The sequence below is a fragment of the Cydia strobilella genome, chromosome 24, assembly GCF_947568885.1.
Source record: "Cydia strobilella chromosome 24, ilCydStro3.1, whole genome shotgun sequence".
In the NCBI taxonomy this organism is placed as follows: Eukaryota; Metazoa; Arthropoda; class Insecta; order Lepidoptera; family Tortricidae; genus Cydia; species Cydia strobilella.
In genome coordinates, this window is record NC_086064.1 from 2,011,506 (window position 1) to 2,031,547 (window position 20,042).

The window sequence follows — 20,042 nt, forward strand, 5'->3', positions numbered from 1 at the left end:
CCTTTCTTTTGGTAACAGTCCCCAGAATTATAAAACTCCCGTGAGACTCAAACATATTAGATACACCAGTGAAGACGTGTCGTGTCTCCGTGAAGACGGTCCTCGTAAATTTGGCCGAAATATGTCGAGCTATTCGACTTAATAATACGTGAGTGACCCGGTTTAAAATAGTCTAATATCCCCAGAATTAGTTCAAGAGTTGAGGCACTAGTTTTTGTATAAGCGACTAGCAGCTGATCTCCCAACCTAGATGAGAAAATAGGCTTTTATGGATTAGTTCGGATACGATGCTTTTTAGGGTTCCGTACCCAAAGGGTAAAAACGGGACCCTATTACTAAGACTCCGCTGTCCGCCTGTCTGTCTCTCCGTCCGTCTGTCTGTCACCAACCGTGATAGCTAATATTCGTTTGGAATTTTCACAGATGATGCATTTCTGTTGCTGCTATAACACGATATTGTCGATATTGTTTTATGTATGATCGCCATCTTCCAATTTTGACCATACAGTCCCCATCAGATATATCGGAGCGGCCGAGGTGGTGAAAAATATCTGAACACGACTCTAACGCCTTGACAATAGAGGCGTGTTCAGATATTTGTGAGCGCCTTGGCCGCTCCGATTTATCTGATGGCGACTGTACATCGGCAAACGTGGTATACTTGTCCACTTAATATATAATGCTATTATTTGTGGTATTTTCTATAAAAAGTGACCTTATTGTCGATGGGGCTTACGCCATTATAAACGATGCTCGGATATAAATACAATGCCGCGCGACGCTATGCGGCGTAAGCGCCATCGACAATAAGGTCCCTTTTCATAGAAAATGTCCCATTTATCTTTTCAGACGTCCGTGTACAGTAAGAATCAGGGTTACTCCTCATACCAGTCGTCGGAGGCCGCGAGGCACCTTGGACAACCCTGGGAAGTCGATTACCTGGTAAGTTACAAAAACACATCCACATTTTCTGACTGACCTTTTGGCATCTACATAAGTAGGTACCCCGTCAGAAAATGGCCTTTCCATCCCTCGGAAACAATGTAATTTTTTTTTAATGGTTATTATGTCCCAACCACCCCAACCTAACCGAACCTAACCGAATTATGTCCGAACCTAAATAGGATACAAATTAATAATTAAATTACAACTAAAGCTTACAAATAAAAATTAAAACTATAAATTTAGAAAAACAGACCGTTCCCTGTCGTTCCCGATGCAAAGGTGCCCATGACGCTCGCAACATTTCCACGCTGGATTACCACGGACAGCCTTTGCGCAAGGAACGACTCGGAGCGGGGACCCTCCCCTTTCTTTCTGTCGCGATCGGAAAATGAATTAGTTCACTAGATATGAAATAGTAAAGATATGTGACGTCCCACGGGTAAAGGTACCTTATGGCAGTTGGCGCTTACGCTATTATTAACGCCGATTCAATTAATCCAATTAATATTGGATGGCGCTGTCGCATAGCGTCGCAAATGATTGCGGTAGCACATAATAAGTAATAGTATTATCATACAGAATGGCCACGCACCGCCCCGCCCCGCCTCGAACTACCTCGCCCCGCGACAGCAGATTGACGGCCGTTCATCGGCCGCTCAGTACTGTTTTTAAGCAACTTACTCACACTATGATGCATGACGCGGGTACAGACGTGCCGTTCACACATATAAACGCAAGGGATTTTTGATGTATAGCGTGTCCACCCTTGTGACGTAAGCGCCAACCGCCATAATGTATCTTTTGACATGGAATGCCACATATCTTTGCTATTTCATATCTAGTGAATCTCTAATTCATTTCCCGAATCGCGAGTGTGAGTCGAAGTCCTAAATTGCGTGTGAAGCGTTTCGCATCGGCTCCCCAGCAACCCGCCGTTTCTACAGATTAGATCTACGATTTAGATCCGTTTTAGTTTCGGCTGCCGCTCCGGCCATGCGCGAGGTACGGCTGATATGGGAGGCGGCGAAGATCAGTATCTTACGAACGTAGCGTCTCAAAATATTATCTTACTTATTTACTCCTCTGGCCCAGCGACCCAGTGTGTCTTTGCCTCCAACACGACAGTTCGCCACTGATCCCGGTCCTGTGCAGTTTCTCACCAGTCTTGAACCTGGAACCACCACATCCGCCCATCGGTACCTAGGTCGCCCGACCGGGCGGCGTGCTGTCGGTTTTCCCTTAAACGCAAATTATTACCTATTCAATCTAATTTTTTACCAAAAACCGACCGACCGTTATTGACCGTATCGTTTCAGAACAATGGAATCATCAGCAGCGTTTACGTCAGTCCCGAGCCTGTGTGGTCTCACAACATGAAGCGGGCGCTGGCTCTCAACTTTCAGCTCACCAACGACTCATATAAAGAGGTGAGTACTTTCTTGCATCACTGATATCCGTGTCAGTGTCCCTGACATCCGTGTTAGCAGCGTTTACATCAGTCCTGAGCCTGTGTGGTCTCACAACATGAAGTGGGCACTGGCTCTCAACTTTCAGCTCACCAACGACTCATATAAAGAGGTGAGTACTTTCGTACATCACTGATATCCGTGTCAGTGTCCCTGACATCCGTGTCAGCGGCGTCTACGTCAGTCCTGAGCCTGTGTGGTCTCACAACATGAAGCGGGCACTGGCTCTCAACTTTCAGCTCACCAACGACTCATATAAATAAAATAAAATAAAATGCATTTATTTCAGACGAATAAGTGTCCATAGTTTGTTAGTACCAAAAAAAATACTTAAAAATAATACTTAAATAACTATATTAGTACTTAAACCTAAGTGAAGCGAGGACCAGTGCCTGATTAGGCCACTGTCCCACCTCCCCGCTACTACGCTCAGGAGGCTGTGGCGGCTGTCGCGGACTCTGCGGAGCGTCGCGTCGCAGCGCTTGCGCAGCGTCGCATGGAAACCGTCGACGTGTGCGTCAGCGAACATGCCAGACGCGCTGCAATGCCGCGGCAGCCGCAACAGCACCCTGAACGCGTCATTATATTGAACCCGCAATGTATTGAGCGAGCGCTGCGTGTATCTCGACCATAAGCTGCAGGTATACAGTGATGTACAGTACGCACGGAATAGCGTAATTTTAACTTGCGCTGTACACCGACTGAACCTGCGAGCTATCATGTTGGCTCTGATAGCCAGAGCCCTTCGCTCCCTCTCGATATCCGCATCTTCGCGCAAGTCGTCGGTGACTAAGTGCCCAAGGTATTTAAACGAGTTAACCCTCTTAAGCTGCTCGCCATTCAAGCGAATGGGTGGGACATGAGATGGGCACTTGGTTCCCGCCTTGAAAACCATGTATTCGCTTTTCGACACATTATATTTTAAATTATGTTTTAAAGCATATGACTCACACTTATTAATAAGGGTTCTCAGTCCGCCTACCGATGGACTCAACAGCACCATATCATCTGCATAGCTTATGTTGTTGAATGCTACCCTGTTCACGTGGCATCCGACATGCGTGCTGCTGAGCTCACCGATAAGCTCATTAACATACAGATTAAATAATTTTGGCGAACTTAGTCCGCCTTGCCTGACGCCACAATCTAATCCGTATTCGTCTGACAAAACGTTTCCCCATCGGACACTATTTCTTTGGCTGGCGTACTAGTATCTAAATATGCGTGTTAGCTCTCTAGGGAAATTTGTCTCGTCAAGCTTTTGCCAAAGTAAATCGTAATTTACAAGGTCAAAAGCCTAAAATAAAGAAGTGAGTACTTTCTTACATCACTGATATTCGTGTCAGTGTCCCTGACATCCGTGTCAGCGGCGTCTACGTCAGTCCTGAGCCTGTGTGGTCTCACAACATGAAGCGGGCACTGGCTCTCAACTTTCAGCTCACCAACGACTCGTATAAAGAGGTAACGACTATCTTACATCAGGCTACATCACTGATATACGTGTCAGTGTCAGCAGCGTCTACGTCAGTTCCGAAACTGTTTGGTCTCACAACATGAAGCGGGCGCAGGCTCTCAACTTTCAGCTCACCAACGACTCGTATAAAGAGGTAACGACTATCTTACATCAGGCTACATCACTGATATACGTGTCAGTGTCAGCAGCGTCTACGTCAGTTCCGAAACTGTTTGGTCTCACAACATGAAGCGGGCACTGGCTCTCAACTTTCAGCTCACCAACGACTCATATAAAGAAGTGAGTACTTTCTTACATCACTGATATTCGTGTCAGTGTCCCTGACATCCGTGTCAGCGGCGTCTACGTCAGTCCTGAGCCTGTGTGGTCTTACAAGATGAAGCAGGCACTGGCTCTCAACTTTCAGCTCACCAACGACTCATATAAAGAAGTGAGTACTTTCTTACATCACTGATATTCGTGTCAGTGTCCCTGACATCCGTGTCAGCGGCGTCTACGTCAGTCCTGAGCCTGTGTGGTCTTACAAGATGAAGCAGGCACTGGCTCTCAACTTTCAGCTCACCAACGACTCGTATACAGAGGTAACGACTATCTTCATTCATCAGGCTACATCACTGATATACGTGTGTGTCCGTGTCAGCAGCGTCTACGTCAGTTCCGAAACTGTTTGGACTCATAATATTAAAAGGGCGCTGGCACTCAATTTTCAACTTATCAACGACTTATATAGATGTGTGTACTGTCGACCACACCAATGAATGGATGTCAGTGTAACTTTTTTTTCTTATTTTTTAACTGTATTAATTATGTTACGCTGTTCTTGTATTAAAAAGGGACGGGTATTTTATCTCGCGCGTGAACTCGTGCTAATCACAAGGATTAGATGAACATAAACCAGTTTTCTCTTTGTTACTTAACTATTTGATTTATTTCTAGGATTAGTCCAAGCATTACAGATCTAGATTAATGAATCTTTCAAGTCTGTGTATGCTCCATTGATTGATGCTGCTGTTGTCACCTAGTCTTAAGCTTGTATTTCGCTTTCTGTGTATTTCTTAACTATATTAACTGTTGATACTCATCAAAAAATGTACCTAGTTATACTTCTTGTACCTACACAGTTTACACAATAAATATTTCTGATTTCTTACATCTTATATTGTATTTGTATAAAAAAAATGTTATCATATAATTCATTTCTTTAACAAACATAATTTACATAATTTGTTAGTAGGTGACGAAGTCTGTAGCTGATTTATTGTTGTAAGCACTTGACGAAGCCTGCGTTGCTGATCATGAACTATGTATTGTATATAATAAATTATTTGTTTAATTAATAGTAAAGAAAGTAGGGTATGTTTAAAAAAATCGGAATTGTAATATAGTTTTGTGACATGAACATGTCGCTGTTCTTGATGAGCAACACACTCCACACACGGAAACTAAGATGATTTAAGCTTAATTAAAATTGTACGATTTACATAATATTTTTTGTAAATGTAAAATGTGACCTGTAAAATTTGCTTTTACCATTAAAGTTCTGTATTCTGTATTTATTGTTGCCCTAGAAACATCATCGCTTATGTCGTTTGACAACGTAAATGAAAGCTTTATGTCCTTTGAAAAATGAGTAGGGTTACTCTCCCATTAATTAAAACGTGATAAAGGGTTCCGTAAGAATGGGGTCGACGAACAAAAGTTGGAAATAATACCCGTGTTGAAGGGCAGGCTTATGACATGCACGGAAGTAATGCGGTTGTTTACTTACATATTTTATTAATATTTTTTATTCCCAAAAACGTATAGTAGAACACTGATTTAAACTTTCACGATTTTTACTCATTATTATTCACAACGACGGGACTAAATCGCGTAAAATAAGTTTTAAATTTACCACCGACGTTTTGAGGACGGCGTTGTAGCCGTGGTCTCGGAAAAGACTGACCAAAGTTGACATCAACATCTTCTAGGCGCGCGAGTTTTTCGAACTACCCGCGCTTGGTCTTGTTTCTTGAACATTTTATTTAAGTCCCGTCGTTGTGAAGTATGTTAGAGTCAAGTGTAAAAATATGGGTGCACAAATCATCTCAAAAATATGTCCCATAGCTCTCATGTCAGCGAATTAAGAACTATGGGACATATTTTTGAGTAAGTTTTCTACACCCATATTTTTACACTTGAATTTGATATTTGAATCTTATAGGTTCGCCAAACTAGATTTAACGGCGAAGAAAGTGTGTTTTTGTATTCATTAATTTATTAACTAATGTAAGACTGCACATACGTAATTAAGCATAATTGACGATCATAATATAAATGGGGTGGAAAAAACTAATGGGCCCTGGAGGGAAAGTGCCTTAAAACCTTACGTTAGCTCACTTTACTTAAAGGAAACATTTTTTTTGTTTTTAAAAAGAAACAAAACTGCATTCAAAGATTTTATTTTTCAATTTCGTTTATCAAAAAAATATTCATGAGTACTAAATATGCGATTTTAAGAATATTTTGTACGACAGACGAGTGTAACCTAATGTTTCTTGTAGAAATGTTATCATTAACATTAATTGTATCGACATAGTGAAATAAAATAGCGTGTTTATTTTTTGGAATTTTTATTCGGTTCGATTCCCGGGCGAGACCAGCGAATTTAAAAGTCTTAACTTTCACATCAGTTTTTGAAGAATAAAGAGAGCCTTTGGCCTTTGGCTCACCGGCTCGGAGAGGTGAAAAAGGACTTAAACACATGTTTTTTTTCCAGCCCTGTCTCTACGAAACCTGCGTAGCGGTATACATAAATCAAGGACGCACCATCCGCAAATACACCAACTCGCAGTTGCTCGGCGCCTCAGCTGAGCGCTCATGGAGCTCAGTAAACGTTGTAGGCAACCCTGAATACGATGACCTTGTCGGCGTGGTACGTACTATGTATCATAAAGTGAACGGAGTGAGACATCTCAACTAGGGGTTTCATGTTTGTCACATGATATCTCGAGTAATCTTCATCCAAAATTCATGAAATTTGACAGGAACATGATTAATATAAATACAATTCTTAAGTTCGAACATGAGAAGTATCGGCTTAGAGGATATTTTTATTTATTTATTCAGAAACAAACAGTCATACATAGTTTATGAACTTATTTTAAAGACAAGAAGATCAGACCTATAGTTTCATAACAAAATAACATATAAATAGGTCCGCGGCTATTAACTACATAAGAGAAAGACTTGGTTTGTATTTTACTATTACTATATAAACATAAAGTTGGAAGGGGCAGACCTCGGCGGACTTTCTCTGATCAGATCGGGGAAATGCTGAAGAAAGGCCAGGTCAAGAGCACCCTAAACCGGCGAGCGTGTATGAGGAATGTTATGAAAGTGAAGGAAGCGAAAGAGGTATGTCAGGATCGTAGCAAGTGGAAATCCGTGGTCTCTGCCTACCCCTCCGGGAAATAGGCGTGATTATATGTATGTATGTATAAAATATGTAAATCAATGATTTGATACCTTTGTCAAAATTTCATTGTAAGTTCGTTTAAACAAGATTTAAATTTAGTTATAGGTATTTACTATTTAAATAAGGATATGGAGTTAAGGATATGGAGTTAGGGCTTAAGAGCCAACAGGAGCCGAGACCAAACTCAATTTTGAGATTTGAAAGAGAATATCGTCGTCGCGCTGACGGGGGCGGTACCGCGTACCGAGGGACTATCCCAGTGTGTGTGGTGCACGCACACCGACGCGCACGTTATTTACGCTCCTCGCCGGCCTCACGCCGCTCGCGTTTTTAGTAACTAAATTCAATATCCTTCTACAACCTGCAATCTAATTAACATTTCGAGTTACAGAATAGTAAAAAAACATAACATAACATGGACATACAAGAAAACATTGTTGTATAAAAACATACAAGATAACGGCTGTTAAATTAATCCAATTAAATATTTTTAAATATGATAAACAAAAATATTAAATTATAGTCGTGAGTATTTTAAAAGTAAAACTCCCTTATACCTTGATTTTAAACAAAGTATTTTACTTATAACTTACTTGGTTCGTATGAATTAGTGACATACCTAATTAAAAAAGAAAGCTATAACTCCCGCGGGAACAATATAGGCCTTTTCCCTTCAGTACACCTGCATGAAATAAGATCTTTTCGAGCAAGCGTCTTGAAAAACAAATTTGCCGCTCTCCGGCTCCGTTGAATAGAAAAAAAGAAAGCCTCAGGTTAGATAAAATTATCATAATAAAGAAACATGTGACATGTGATATTTCTTACTTTGATGTAATTATACAGTTTTATTGATGGTCCGTTTTTTTATTTATGTGTCAGATTTTGATAAAAATAGGTATAAATTGAAGAGCTCCTAATTCTGATCGGAATAAATATGAAACCCAATAAATAAATAAATAAATAATAAATATTAAATCAATATTATAGGACATTCTTACACAGATTGACTAAGTCCCACGGTAAGCCCAAGGAGGCTTGTGTTATGGGTACTCAGACAACGATATACATAATATATAAATACTTAAATACAAATAGAAAACACCCATGACTCAGGAACAAATATCTGTGCTCATCATATCATATCATCGAACCCAGGACCATCGGCTTCACAGGCAGGGTCATTACCTCCTAGGCCAGACGACCGGTCGTCGCCCAATATTTTGGGACAATAGTCTAGTCTACAAAAGGTTCAAGGTGGTGAAAAAAATAGTGCAAGCTGTTCGCATAAAAAAACCGCAAATCGATGTACAGGTTAGCCGTTTGGTACACGTATATACTAGTCAAAACAAAAATTTTGACCCGCAGTTCCTAAAAAAAATTCCCTTAGGAGGGGAGTGCTGAAACCTTTTTTTGTATAAAAAAAAAACTTTTTTTTTAAACCTATCGTATACTTCTCATCTATCATACGAAAGGGCTTTTTGAAGCGATTCTGAAAATATACCACATCATTGCATTTTAGCCATCCGTAGCCAAATGGCAAAAAACGGAACCCTTATGGATTCGTCATGTCTGTCTGTCTGTCTGTCGTCCGTCCGTATGTCACAGCCACTTCTTTCCGAAACTATAAGAACTGTTGAAACTTGGTAAGTAGATGTATTCTGTGAACCGCATTAAGATTTTCACTCAAAAATAGGAAAAAAAATATTTTAGGGGTTCCCCATACTTAGAACTGAAACCCAAAAATTTTTTTTTTCATCAAACCCATACGTGTGTGGTATCTATGGATAGGTCTTCAAAAATGATATTGAGGTTTCTCATATATTTTTTTTCTAAACTGAATTTACCTTTCACTCACGTTTCACATAAAAATACATTGTTTAAATTGTGTAATGTACGGAACCCTCGGCGCCCGATTCCGATTCGCACTTGGCCGGTTTTTTCTTAAATTGAAAGAAAAAGAATTTTCAAAACATACCAAGTTTGGGCTCCTCCAGATACGATATGGCTGATTTTTTTTGTACAAATGATACGTGATATCCTCATATGTAACCCCAAAAAAGCAATAAAAAATTTATTTAGTTTTTTTTTTCAATACAAAGTGACACAGTTCTACTTAACCCTTTAACTTGACCCCAAACTTGGTGTGTTTTGAAAATTCTATTTGTTTTAATTTACAAAAAAATGGCTAAAATGTAATGATGTGGTATAATTTTAGAATCGCCTCAAAAAGCCCTTTCGTATGATACCACACACGATAGGTTTTTGGAAAAAAAATGTGTTTTTTTTTTCATACAAAAAAAATGTTTCAGCATACCCCTCCTAAGGGATTTTTTTTAGAAACTGCGGGTCAAAAATTTTGTTTTGACCTCTTAGTATGCGTGTGCCAAACGGCTAACCTGTACATCGATTTGCGGTTTTTCTTTGAAATTGGGCTTGTACGGCTGCCACTAATAGAGATACTAACTCCTAAAAATACGTATGATACCTCATTGGATTCAGAATGATGTCTAGAAAAATGTATTCGAAGCGTTTATTCCCACATAAAAAAAGTTCAAAGCTATTAACAAAAAACGGCCAAGTGCGAGTCGGTTCCGTACCATTACGCAAAAAACGGCAAAAAATCCCGTTTGTTGTTTGGGAGCCCCACTTAAAAAAATATTTTATTCTGTTTTTAGTATTTGTTGTTATACAAACAGAAATACATCATCCGTAAATATTGCAACTTTTTAGCTATCACGGTTCACGAGATACAGCCTGGTGACAGACGGACAGGCAGATTGACAGACAGACAGACAGATATTATTTTAAAGGTATTAAATATTCTTTTAAAAATTAGGAAATAATATGGTGTATTTAAAACATATCATGGAATATACTACGGTTATAAATTGATATTATGTAAAGTAATTTTTTCAACAAGTTAGGCAATTATTAAGTAACCACATTTTTTTCGAACTTTCGTCTTTGTTGTAAATTAAAAAAAAAAGAAAATAATTGGCGTAAAAAGTATTTCGCCTCGTGGAGCCCCTTTCATGAGATCACGTCACAAAAGTTTTAATAAAATTAATACTTTGTTTAAAATAAATTTTTGAATAATAGTGAAAGTTGTAAAATATAAAGCAATATAATAATACGTACTTAGAACTGATACTTTTCTAAATAAAGAATGAATAAACTAAATTGTGTAATTAATTTTTAGTGCAAATCACCACAATTTGCTTCTAAAGAGCAAATCTGTGACCAAAAATTATATATAGTTTTAATTTTTCGTTCGTATATTCAGATTTGTGTATGAAAATGTGAAACTATTATTTCTAAAATAAATTATTCGTCCCTAATTTACACAAAATTTATACCAAATTTGATCTCATATCAAGAGATAGGTAGAAATAGAGGCAAACTGGACCGCAGAAGCCGACTTTTCCCCTCCCTTTTTGGGGGGTAGCCAGGACTTAATCTCGTAGCTAGTGCGTCAGCTCAGCTTTGTATGAACCAAGGAATAATAAATAGTGTTAAACGATATCCCCTGAGGCCAAAGTGCATACTCACTTTACTTACTTCGCCTACTAAGAGGCAAATCGCGACTTTGTTATGGTTTATCGATAACTTATCACATCACTAGATTATCGACTTTCAATGTCGACTATTGCCCATCACTTTTCTGTCCGTGTACGTATTTAGAAACTTGACCCCGCCCCTAAAATTAGTGCGATAAGGACAACTGCAGCTTAGGCGAAAAATCCTGCGTAAAAATCTCAAAAATCGAGGTTTCGTACTCGACTGTTTCCTCCTCCAAAACTTAAGCAATCGTAACCAAATTTGGAAATCTAAATGATTATGAAATTGTCTGTGTCGGACTGTTTTGATTTTTTGGCTAATTGATACCAGTTTTGAATACCACGCCTCTCATTGCGGCATAGTCAGTGAGGCCATTTTTGGCCATGTTTGAAGGGCTCTAGCGCCTTAAAAAACAAAAATATCAAAAAAAGCAAAACACACCGACACAGATATTGACAATATTAATCTGTGTTGAAAAAATCATTCCTCTAGCTTCAAAAACCAGGGAGGAAACAGTCGAGTACGTTTGTATGGAGAAATGACCACTCCTGTTGGCTCTTAAAATGTACACGATTTATGTCGCGTAGTCTGTCTTCTAAAGGGGCCCACTGACTATCAGTCCGCCGGACGATATCGGCCTGTTAGTTGTTAGGAACTGTCAAATTTTTGTTCTAACTGACATGCCGATATCGTCCGGCGGACCGATTGTCAGTGGGCCCCTTAACACCTCGACGAGTGTTCAGATATTTATGCTTCGAATATTTTACAAGTATCTATTTGACGACCGGTCTGGCCTAGTGGGTAGTGACCCTGCCTGTGAAGCCGATGGTCCTGGGTTCGAATCCCGGTAAGGGCATTTATTTGTGTGATGAGTACAGATATTTGTTCCTGAGTCTTGGGTGTTTTCTATGTATTTATGTATTTGTATATTATATATATCGTTGTCTAAGTACCCACAACACAAGCCTTCTTGGGCTTACCGTGGGACTTAGTCAATCTGTGTAAGAATGTCCTATATTTATTTATTATTATTATTTATTATTATCTATAGAGCGAGCGAAGTGAGAAATCTCAGTGATTACTGAGATCCCTTAAGGGATGGTTAATTTCACGTTGGTAAGATCCATATATGGATATTCATTAGGAGGGCCGAATTTAATGAGAGGGAAGGCTTAAGGTGACGTTCAGATTTAGACTGCACCAGCATCACTGCCAACTGTATTACTGCCGCTAATGTCAAAATCGATGTTGATGCCCGGAAATTAGACATTTGCGGCGGTAATGCAGACTGCAGTAAATACGTCGACTGCCGCAGTATTGCAGCGCGACATTACTGCAGGGAACGTCAAGTTTGAACCTCAAGCTGAAACGAAAACCAGTCCTTCCTTCAAGAAAAGAGCGTACTCCCATCTTAAAGGCCGACAACGCGTTTACAACCCATTTTGTGTTGTGGGTGTCCATTGAATTTGTCTGCTCGTTTGCCGCCTATATCATAAAAAAGTCCGTCAAAAAGATAAAAAATCTACAAAGCTGTTTTAAGCATCGGCATTTTTCTTAACTTACATACATATACATACTCGTACATTATGTTCATTCACTGGTTTTTGCGGTGTTCATTTACTAGTTTTCATGTTCATTCATTAGGTTTTGGGTACTTTTTGATAAATTATGCTATAACTCAAAAACTATGAAATTAATAAAAAATCGCAGAAATTACTTTTTTAATGATTAAATGAGGATTGATTAATTTGCAATTAATTATTCAAATTATTAATGAATGCTGAGAAATGATTTTTCAAACTTGGATAATTTAAGTGTTCATTCACTGGAGGTCTTACCCTACATATAATCACGCCTATTTCCCGGAGGGGTAGACAGAGAACACGAATTTCCACTTGCTACGATCCTTCTCTTTCATAACATTCCTCATACACGCTCGCCGGTTTAGGGTGCTCTTGACCTGGCCTTTCTTCAGGATTTCCCTGATCTGATCAGAGAAAGTCCGCCGAGGTCTACCCCTTCCAACTCCCGTTTCTACCTCACCCTTATACACTCTCTTTGTTATCCTTCTTTCACTCATTCTTTCCACGTATCCAAACCATCTCAACATACCTTTCTCAATTTCCTAACATTTTTTGTAATATTTATCAGTACGGTTTTTACTCACTATTATTTTTAGTCGCTTTTGGCGACATGCCTGAGGATGGATTCCCAAAGAATCCGAAAAATGTCGCCAAAAGCGACTAAAAATAATAGTGAGTAAAAACCGTACTGATAAATATTTTGAAATATGTCTCATGATAGTTTAAGTGCGATTTTCTGTAATTTCAGCCAGATGCCATCGCTACGGCAGAAAGAGTGTACCAGTTCAATGAAGCTGGTCTAGAGAGCTTGGAAATGAAAGGGACTTCTGAGTATAAAGTGCAGGAACATATTCTGTCAGTCGCTTCTGAGTAAGTAAAAAAAAACTGGTGTCTACACCAATTATTATATTATATACGAATGCACAGGCAGCTTAAAATAGCTGATACGTGCATACCAATGTCCTGCACTTGTGTTTTGTCCATTCGTAAAATGTTTGTCGAGTCTGTTTTTAAAGGAGATTGTTTTTGAGGAGGAGGAGAGGAGGGTTTTAAATTCTTGAGATTAGTTGCCATTGTTGCCAGCCCCAGGCTGTCATGAGCCGTGGCAAAACGCCGGGACAACGCGAGGAAGTAGCAGTACTGATAATTCCGCTACTTGACGCTAGATGTCTGTTACGAAAATAATAGTCTTTTTGGTAACAAAACTGTCTACCTAATTCTCTTTGATTAAGAGGTAAGCGCGGAGATAGGTCACTCTTACGATAGATGTCGCTATGCGCTTGTCTACGGCGTGTAAGCAAAAGTAAGGAATGGAAAAATTCGCACGCTTCTGGTAAGCTTCTATAGCTCAGATGTTTAAGACGATTGCACCGGCCTTCCAAAAAGGTAGCAAGTTTGAGTCTGGCCGGACGGTTGGGGCCGGGCCGGAGCTTCCAGCGCTTGGTATTCTGTGGAAAGCACCACGTGATGATTACCGTCATAGAAAATGACGTGTGGGACTCCTCGGGCTCGGGTCGTTTTAACCCAAGTGAATTTTCTATTTCTTTAATTTACAAATTTTTAAATAAAAATATAGAACTGCAAAGGAATAAGTACTAAAAATTTATGTTCTGCATTTTTTGCTGTTTAATCTGTAAACATATCTCTTAAAGAAAATACTGTTATGACATTTCGAATTGCTTTTTGAATTCAGTTATTTTTTTTGTGAAATAGTCTATTGTGTCACAAGTCGAAAGGGAAAAAATTACATTTACGGCGAGGGCGCACATTGAATCCTGAACGAAGCGAAGGATTCAAGTTTTAACGCCCAAGGTGGAAATAATTTTGCTTCCATGTGACACGTACTGTTTTTCACATCGCCTATGAGGAAATTGTTATGTTCCATAATATTACATACCACCTACATACCTACAAAAAATAAAAAATAAATCATGTCCTAGAACAGAAAAGTACCACTGATCCCCCCTAGCAGGGCAGAAAAGTGCCACATCGATCCCTCCTAGCGGGGAACAAAAACCCTTTTACGAATAGGTATGCGAAATATAATTTTTCTTACAGATTGTCTCTGAACTTCGTGTCAAAACAGAAGAGGCAACAGATAGATAAACTGAACGTGACGCGAACGACCGTCCAGTACGTGTCACAAGGGTTCAGTGACCCTTCTGCTGGTATCAATAACCTGACTCAGCATGATTTAAGGCACAAAGCTTATCAGGTAACATTTCTGTTTCTTTCAATTTCCCAGAAATTACTAGAAACCATTTATGACTAAGTTTCTCAATCCACCAACGGAGCGGTAGCTGACGTTCAATAACCTGACTCAGCATGTCTTAAGGCATAAAGCTTATTAGGTAAGATCTTTGTTTCTTTTAATTTGGTAGAAAGTACATAACATTTATGACTAATAAGCTTAGAATAAATTTAAAAGTGGAAAAATTACTGCCTTGGGTGAGACTTGAACTCACGGCCTCTGGATCGATACCCCAGCGCTCTGCCAACTGAGCCACCAAGACCTCATCCATAGTCAGCCAATCTTCCCACTATATGGGTCTAGGGGACCCTAGCGACATCTACCGTAAGAGTACCAGAGGCCGTGAGTTCAAATCTCACCCAAGGCAGTAATTTTTCCACTTTTAAATTCATTCTAAGCTTAATAGCATCGATCGCAGACGTTCCTGCTTGTTAAAAATTAATTTAGAATGGGTAGCACATCGTAACTGTTGAATTTCCAATATGACTTGGAACTCCGGTGGCCGTTTAAGAAGTGTAACACTTACGGTAGATGTCGCTAGGGTCCCCTAGACCCATATAGTGGGAAGATTTGCTGACTATGGATGAGGTCTTGGTGGCTCAGTTGGCAGAGCGCTGGAGTATCGTTCCAGAGGCCGTGAGTTCAAGTCTCACCCAAGGCAGTAATTTTTCCACTTTTAAATTTATTCTAAGCTTAATAGCATCGATCGCAGACGTTTCTGCTTGTTAAAAATTAATTTATGACTAAGTTCCTCAATCCACCAACGGAGCGGCAGCTGACGTTCACGAGGCTCCATGACAATTTGCGCACTTTACAAGTTATCTCCGTACCCGCAAAAAACTGGACGGTAGTGAAAAAGAGCTCTTAGACGTAATGTCACACAAAAATCATTGTTTTAATTTTATTTGCAGATACTCTTGAAGATAGCGAGGAAAGGCATAGACGCAAACAACATAGTGAGGAATGCCACGCTGATACACAGCCTAGACTTTATTGATTTACTAAAGTAAGTACCAAAGTAATAATACTCAAGGCTAAGAGTTGAAAAAACATCTTGTATTGTTTTTTCAGCCCTTACGTACCCACTAAAAACCAAACGGTGACTTTCGGATCCTACCGACTGCGCCATTTAAAATATGTATTGTGACGTAGAAATAAAAAACCGGCCAAGTGCGAGTCGGTCTCGCGCACGAAGGGTTCCGTACCATTACGAAAAAAAAACAGCAAAAAAATCACTTCTGTTGTATGGGAGCCCCATTTAAATATTTATATTATTCTGTTTTTAGTATTTGTTGTTATAGCGGCAACAGAAATACATCATCTGTGAAAATTTCAACTGTGTAGCTGTCACGGTTCATCAGATACAGCCTGGTGACAGACAGACAGACGGACAGACGGACAGCGGAGTCTTAGTAATAGGGTCCCGTTTTTACCCTTTGGGTACGGAACCCTAAAAACGATGCATTCCTCATGTTATGTTTCATTTCTTTTTTAGGTATTAGTTTTAGTTTTGTAGGTAGTTTTAATTTTAGGTTCCTTTTTTATTGTAAGTTTAGAATACAAAATAATTTATCGTCAACATCGTCAGAATCATAATCATATTCAAAACTATTATCCTTTTTTTTTTATACATATTACTATTTTTTGTCTGTTTTTTGACGCTTAAAATCCACTTGTAAGTTAAAAAGGATCTTGCAACAACCGCAGACATTTTAATTCGGAAAGTCTCGGAATTGTTTAACATGACTGTCCTAATAAATGTAAAATTGTAAAAGTATGTAAGGTAACCTACCAACTTTTTAAAAAACTATTTTCAATTCAATAGATTGCTGATAGTTGTTACTTGAGGAAAATACTGATTTTCGTGAAAGAATTCTTGGAACGTCTCGACCTAAATTGGAAATTCCTTTACTTTATTGATTAACCCGAAGAATAGGGTCCGTCTAATGGTATAGAAAACTTTATAGTTTCTATAACATGTGCGGAAGTGGACATATAAAAATGTAGTCAAGGTTACAATTTGTTGTAAAATACATTACTTACATCAAAGATAGATATAACTCCGTAATAGATGGATACAGTCTAAGGAAAAAACGTGCCTCGAAAATCACGAAAATTTGATTCTTGATCAGATGGCGCCACTAGTTTTGGCCTACACTCGTATAGAGGGCGTTGACTGTTTCTTTGTTATTTATAATTTTAACGCATACCAGTGAAAGAACATGGGTCAAAATCATATAAAAATAATTAATGCAAATAAAAAATCATTTATCCATATTTAAATACATTTTATCGTATTTTTATAAATATTTATTTTTAGTTTTAAAGTGTGTCGACAGATGGCAGTGAATTTACTGGGGTTACAAAATTTAATATGACAGTACCGCTCTAGTATAAGTTACTCTATGCTTACATATTTTACGCATAAGGGTATAGGGAGGACACTTTATTTGTGTGTCTAGTTATAAACCTGAGAGCTTTTCGCAGGTTTTTAATCGTCATCTTTTTGAAATATGAACCCCCGGAAAGTTCGAAAACGAGTACCATAGTAGCTTCACTAAAAAGTGTGTGTCCGCCATATTGGATTTCCAAAATAGTTACCATTTTTGAAATCTGTGGTATCTGTGCCTAAGTGGTACCTAACCTATCCATTTTTCGTGCAAGCCAATGATTAAATTGTACTATGCAAATAAAGTGACGTCCGTAGAAAGTGAACCAGATCGAAAGTGATTTAACTCAAATATGACCTAAGAAAAGGGATCTAAATGGGGATTTCAATGTCGAAAACTTTAAAACTATTACAAAATAATAGCCAACACCTTCCACATGATTATCATGAAATTATTTATACTAGCAAAGATAGATATAACTCCGTAATAGATGGATACAGTCTAAGGAAAAAACGTGCCTCGAAAATCAAGAAAATTTGATTCTCGTTCAGAGGGCGCTACTAGTTTTGGCCTACAGTCGTATAGATGGCGTTGACGGTTTCGTTTGTTATTTAACAATTTTAACGCATATCAGTGAAAGAACATGGGTCAAAATCAACAAAATAATTAATGCAAATAAAAAAATCATTTATCCATATTTAAATACATTTTATCGTATTTTTATAAATATTTATTTTTAGTTTTAAAGTGTGTCGACAGATGGCAGTGAATTTACTGGGGTTACAAAATTTAATATGACAGTACCGCTCTAGTATAAGTTACTCTATGCTTACATATTTTACGCATAAGGGTATAGGGAGGACACTTTATTTGTGTGTCTAGTTATAAACCTGAGAGCTTTTCGCAGGTTTTTAATCGTCATCTTTTTGAAATATGAACCCCCGGAAAGTTCGAAAACGAGTACCATAGTAGCTTCACGAAAAAGTGTGTGTCCGCCATATTGGATTTCCAAAATAGTTACCATTTTTGAAATCTGTGGCATCTGTGCCTAAGTGGTACAGTCGCCATCAGATATATCGGAGCGGCAGAGGTGTTCACAAAATCTGAACACGCACTCTATCGCCTTGACAATAGAGGCGTGTTCAGATATTTGTGAGCACCTCGGCCGCTCCGATATATCTGATGGCGACTGTACCTAACCTATCCATTTTTCGTGCAAGCCAATGATTAAATTGTACTATGCAATAAAGTGACGTTACGTCCTTAGAAAGTGAACCACCTCGGAAGTGATTTAACTCGAATATGACCTAAGAAAAGGGATCTAAATGGGGATTTCAATGTGGAAAAGTTTAAAATGATTACAACTTATTACTAATAAATTACTTGAATTGAATTGAATTACACTTTTTTTTCCACACGTATGCTTGTTTTCCGCCGACGTGGTATAAAACAAACTCATTAACCACAATATACATTTCCAGCACCATGACCCAACTGGAATATGCATCGCTAAGCAAACTGTTCGACGACATGGTGCTGGGCACCAGCTACGATGTCGAAACGTCGAGGAACATCTTTCTAGAGGTGCTGCCGCAAGTGCGGACGCATGCGTGTGCGCTGCTTGTCAAGTACCTCGTAACGGAGCAGAAGGTATTAGGTCGTTTTCTAAAATAAATATGGAAAACGTGATTCTCACAGATCTCGGTGTTTTTAGGTTATCTTATTAGAGGATATAACTAAACGGAGTAGCCATTAACCGGCGTTCCCCTCTGTCTAAAATAGTCAGCCAATGGTCATACACAATGTATGGACTGACGTTTATCTGACATGGCTATTTTGACGTTACGTATACATTTGACGTTTCCCTCCCCCGCAAAAATTGGCGGACTTTTTTGTACAGCAAATTACAGACAAGGCGTCTCCGTTGGTTATATCCTCCAAGGTTCTTTCAACTCAGAATCACTAGCATATTCAATCCTGATGATAAAAACGTCCCAAAAAATTGTATGAAAATTGTACATTCCACTACGTCACGCACATACAAATGAAACATTTTTTCACACTAAAACGTGACGTAATGGGATGGACATTTTGGGACATCTTTTTTAATGGCAGGATGGGGAATTGTCGATTTTGAGTAGAAAGAGCCCAAGAATGTCCAGATTTAAATGAATCAGGTTTTCAATATTTATTTTAGAAGAAGCCCATTATTTATTTAAACTCATTAAGTAGTTAATATCACGAACGGTTACAGCTAATATCATTCATGCCCAACAACATACTAAACCGGATCTGGACTACATATCTCTTCCGGATCTTAACTACATATCTCTTCGACCGTTTCCCATAAGGCGTAGTACATCTTGTGGGTACTCAGGGGGCCGATTTTTTAATTTCGACTGCTCAATTTCGTGTATTTCGTTCAATAATATCTACACTACTAGGCATTTAAATTATACTAATAAGGAGTGGAGGAGAAATTCAAAAATCGCCCCTTAGACAATACCTACATACAAAGATATAACTCCGTAATAGATGGATACAGTCTAAGGAAAAAACGTGCCTCGAAAATCAAGAAAATTTGATTCTCGTTCAGAGGGCGCTACTAGTTTTGGCCTACAGTCGTATAGATGGCGTTGACGGTTTCGTTTGTTATTTAACAATTTTAACGCATATCAGTGAAAGAACATGGGTCAAAATCATCAAAATAATTAATGCAAATAAAAAAAATCATTTATCTATATTTAAATACATTTTATCGTATTGTTCCAAATCTTCAATTTTAGTTTTAAAGTGTGTCGACAGATGGCAGTGAATTTACTGGGGTTACAAAATTTACTATGACAGTACCGCTCTAGTATAAGTTACTCTATGCCTAAATATAAAGAAGACACCCAAGACTCAGGAACAAATACATG

General features: G+C 38.6%; 1 protein-coding gene across 2 annotated transcripts in view; it reads left to right on the plus strand.

The window, feature by feature from the left end:
- Positions 1-2,433: 2,433 nt before the first annotated feature.
- The window catches only part of LOC134752114 (uncharacterized), a 44,591-nt gene continuing 26,982 nt past the window's right edge, over positions 2,434-20,042 (plus strand). The window contains exons 1-6 of one of the 2 annotated variants that reach the window (XM_063687685.1): positions 2,434-2,523; positions 6,644-6,799; positions 13,232-13,353; positions 14,542-14,698; positions 15,646-15,740; positions 18,606-18,774. In XM_063687685.1, coding sequence (XP_063543755.1) covers positions 2,470-2,523; positions 6,644-6,799; positions 13,232-13,353; positions 14,542-14,698; positions 15,646-15,740; positions 18,606-18,774 — 753 coding nt within the window. In that variant the 5' untranslated portion in view covers positions 2,434-2,469. Of the gene's footprint in view, positions 2,524-4,072; positions 4,165-6,643; positions 6,800-13,231; positions 13,354-14,541; positions 14,699-15,645; positions 15,741-18,605; positions 18,775-20,042 lie in introns of those variants that run through there. The other variant, XM_063687683.1, reaches the window with a different exon arrangement.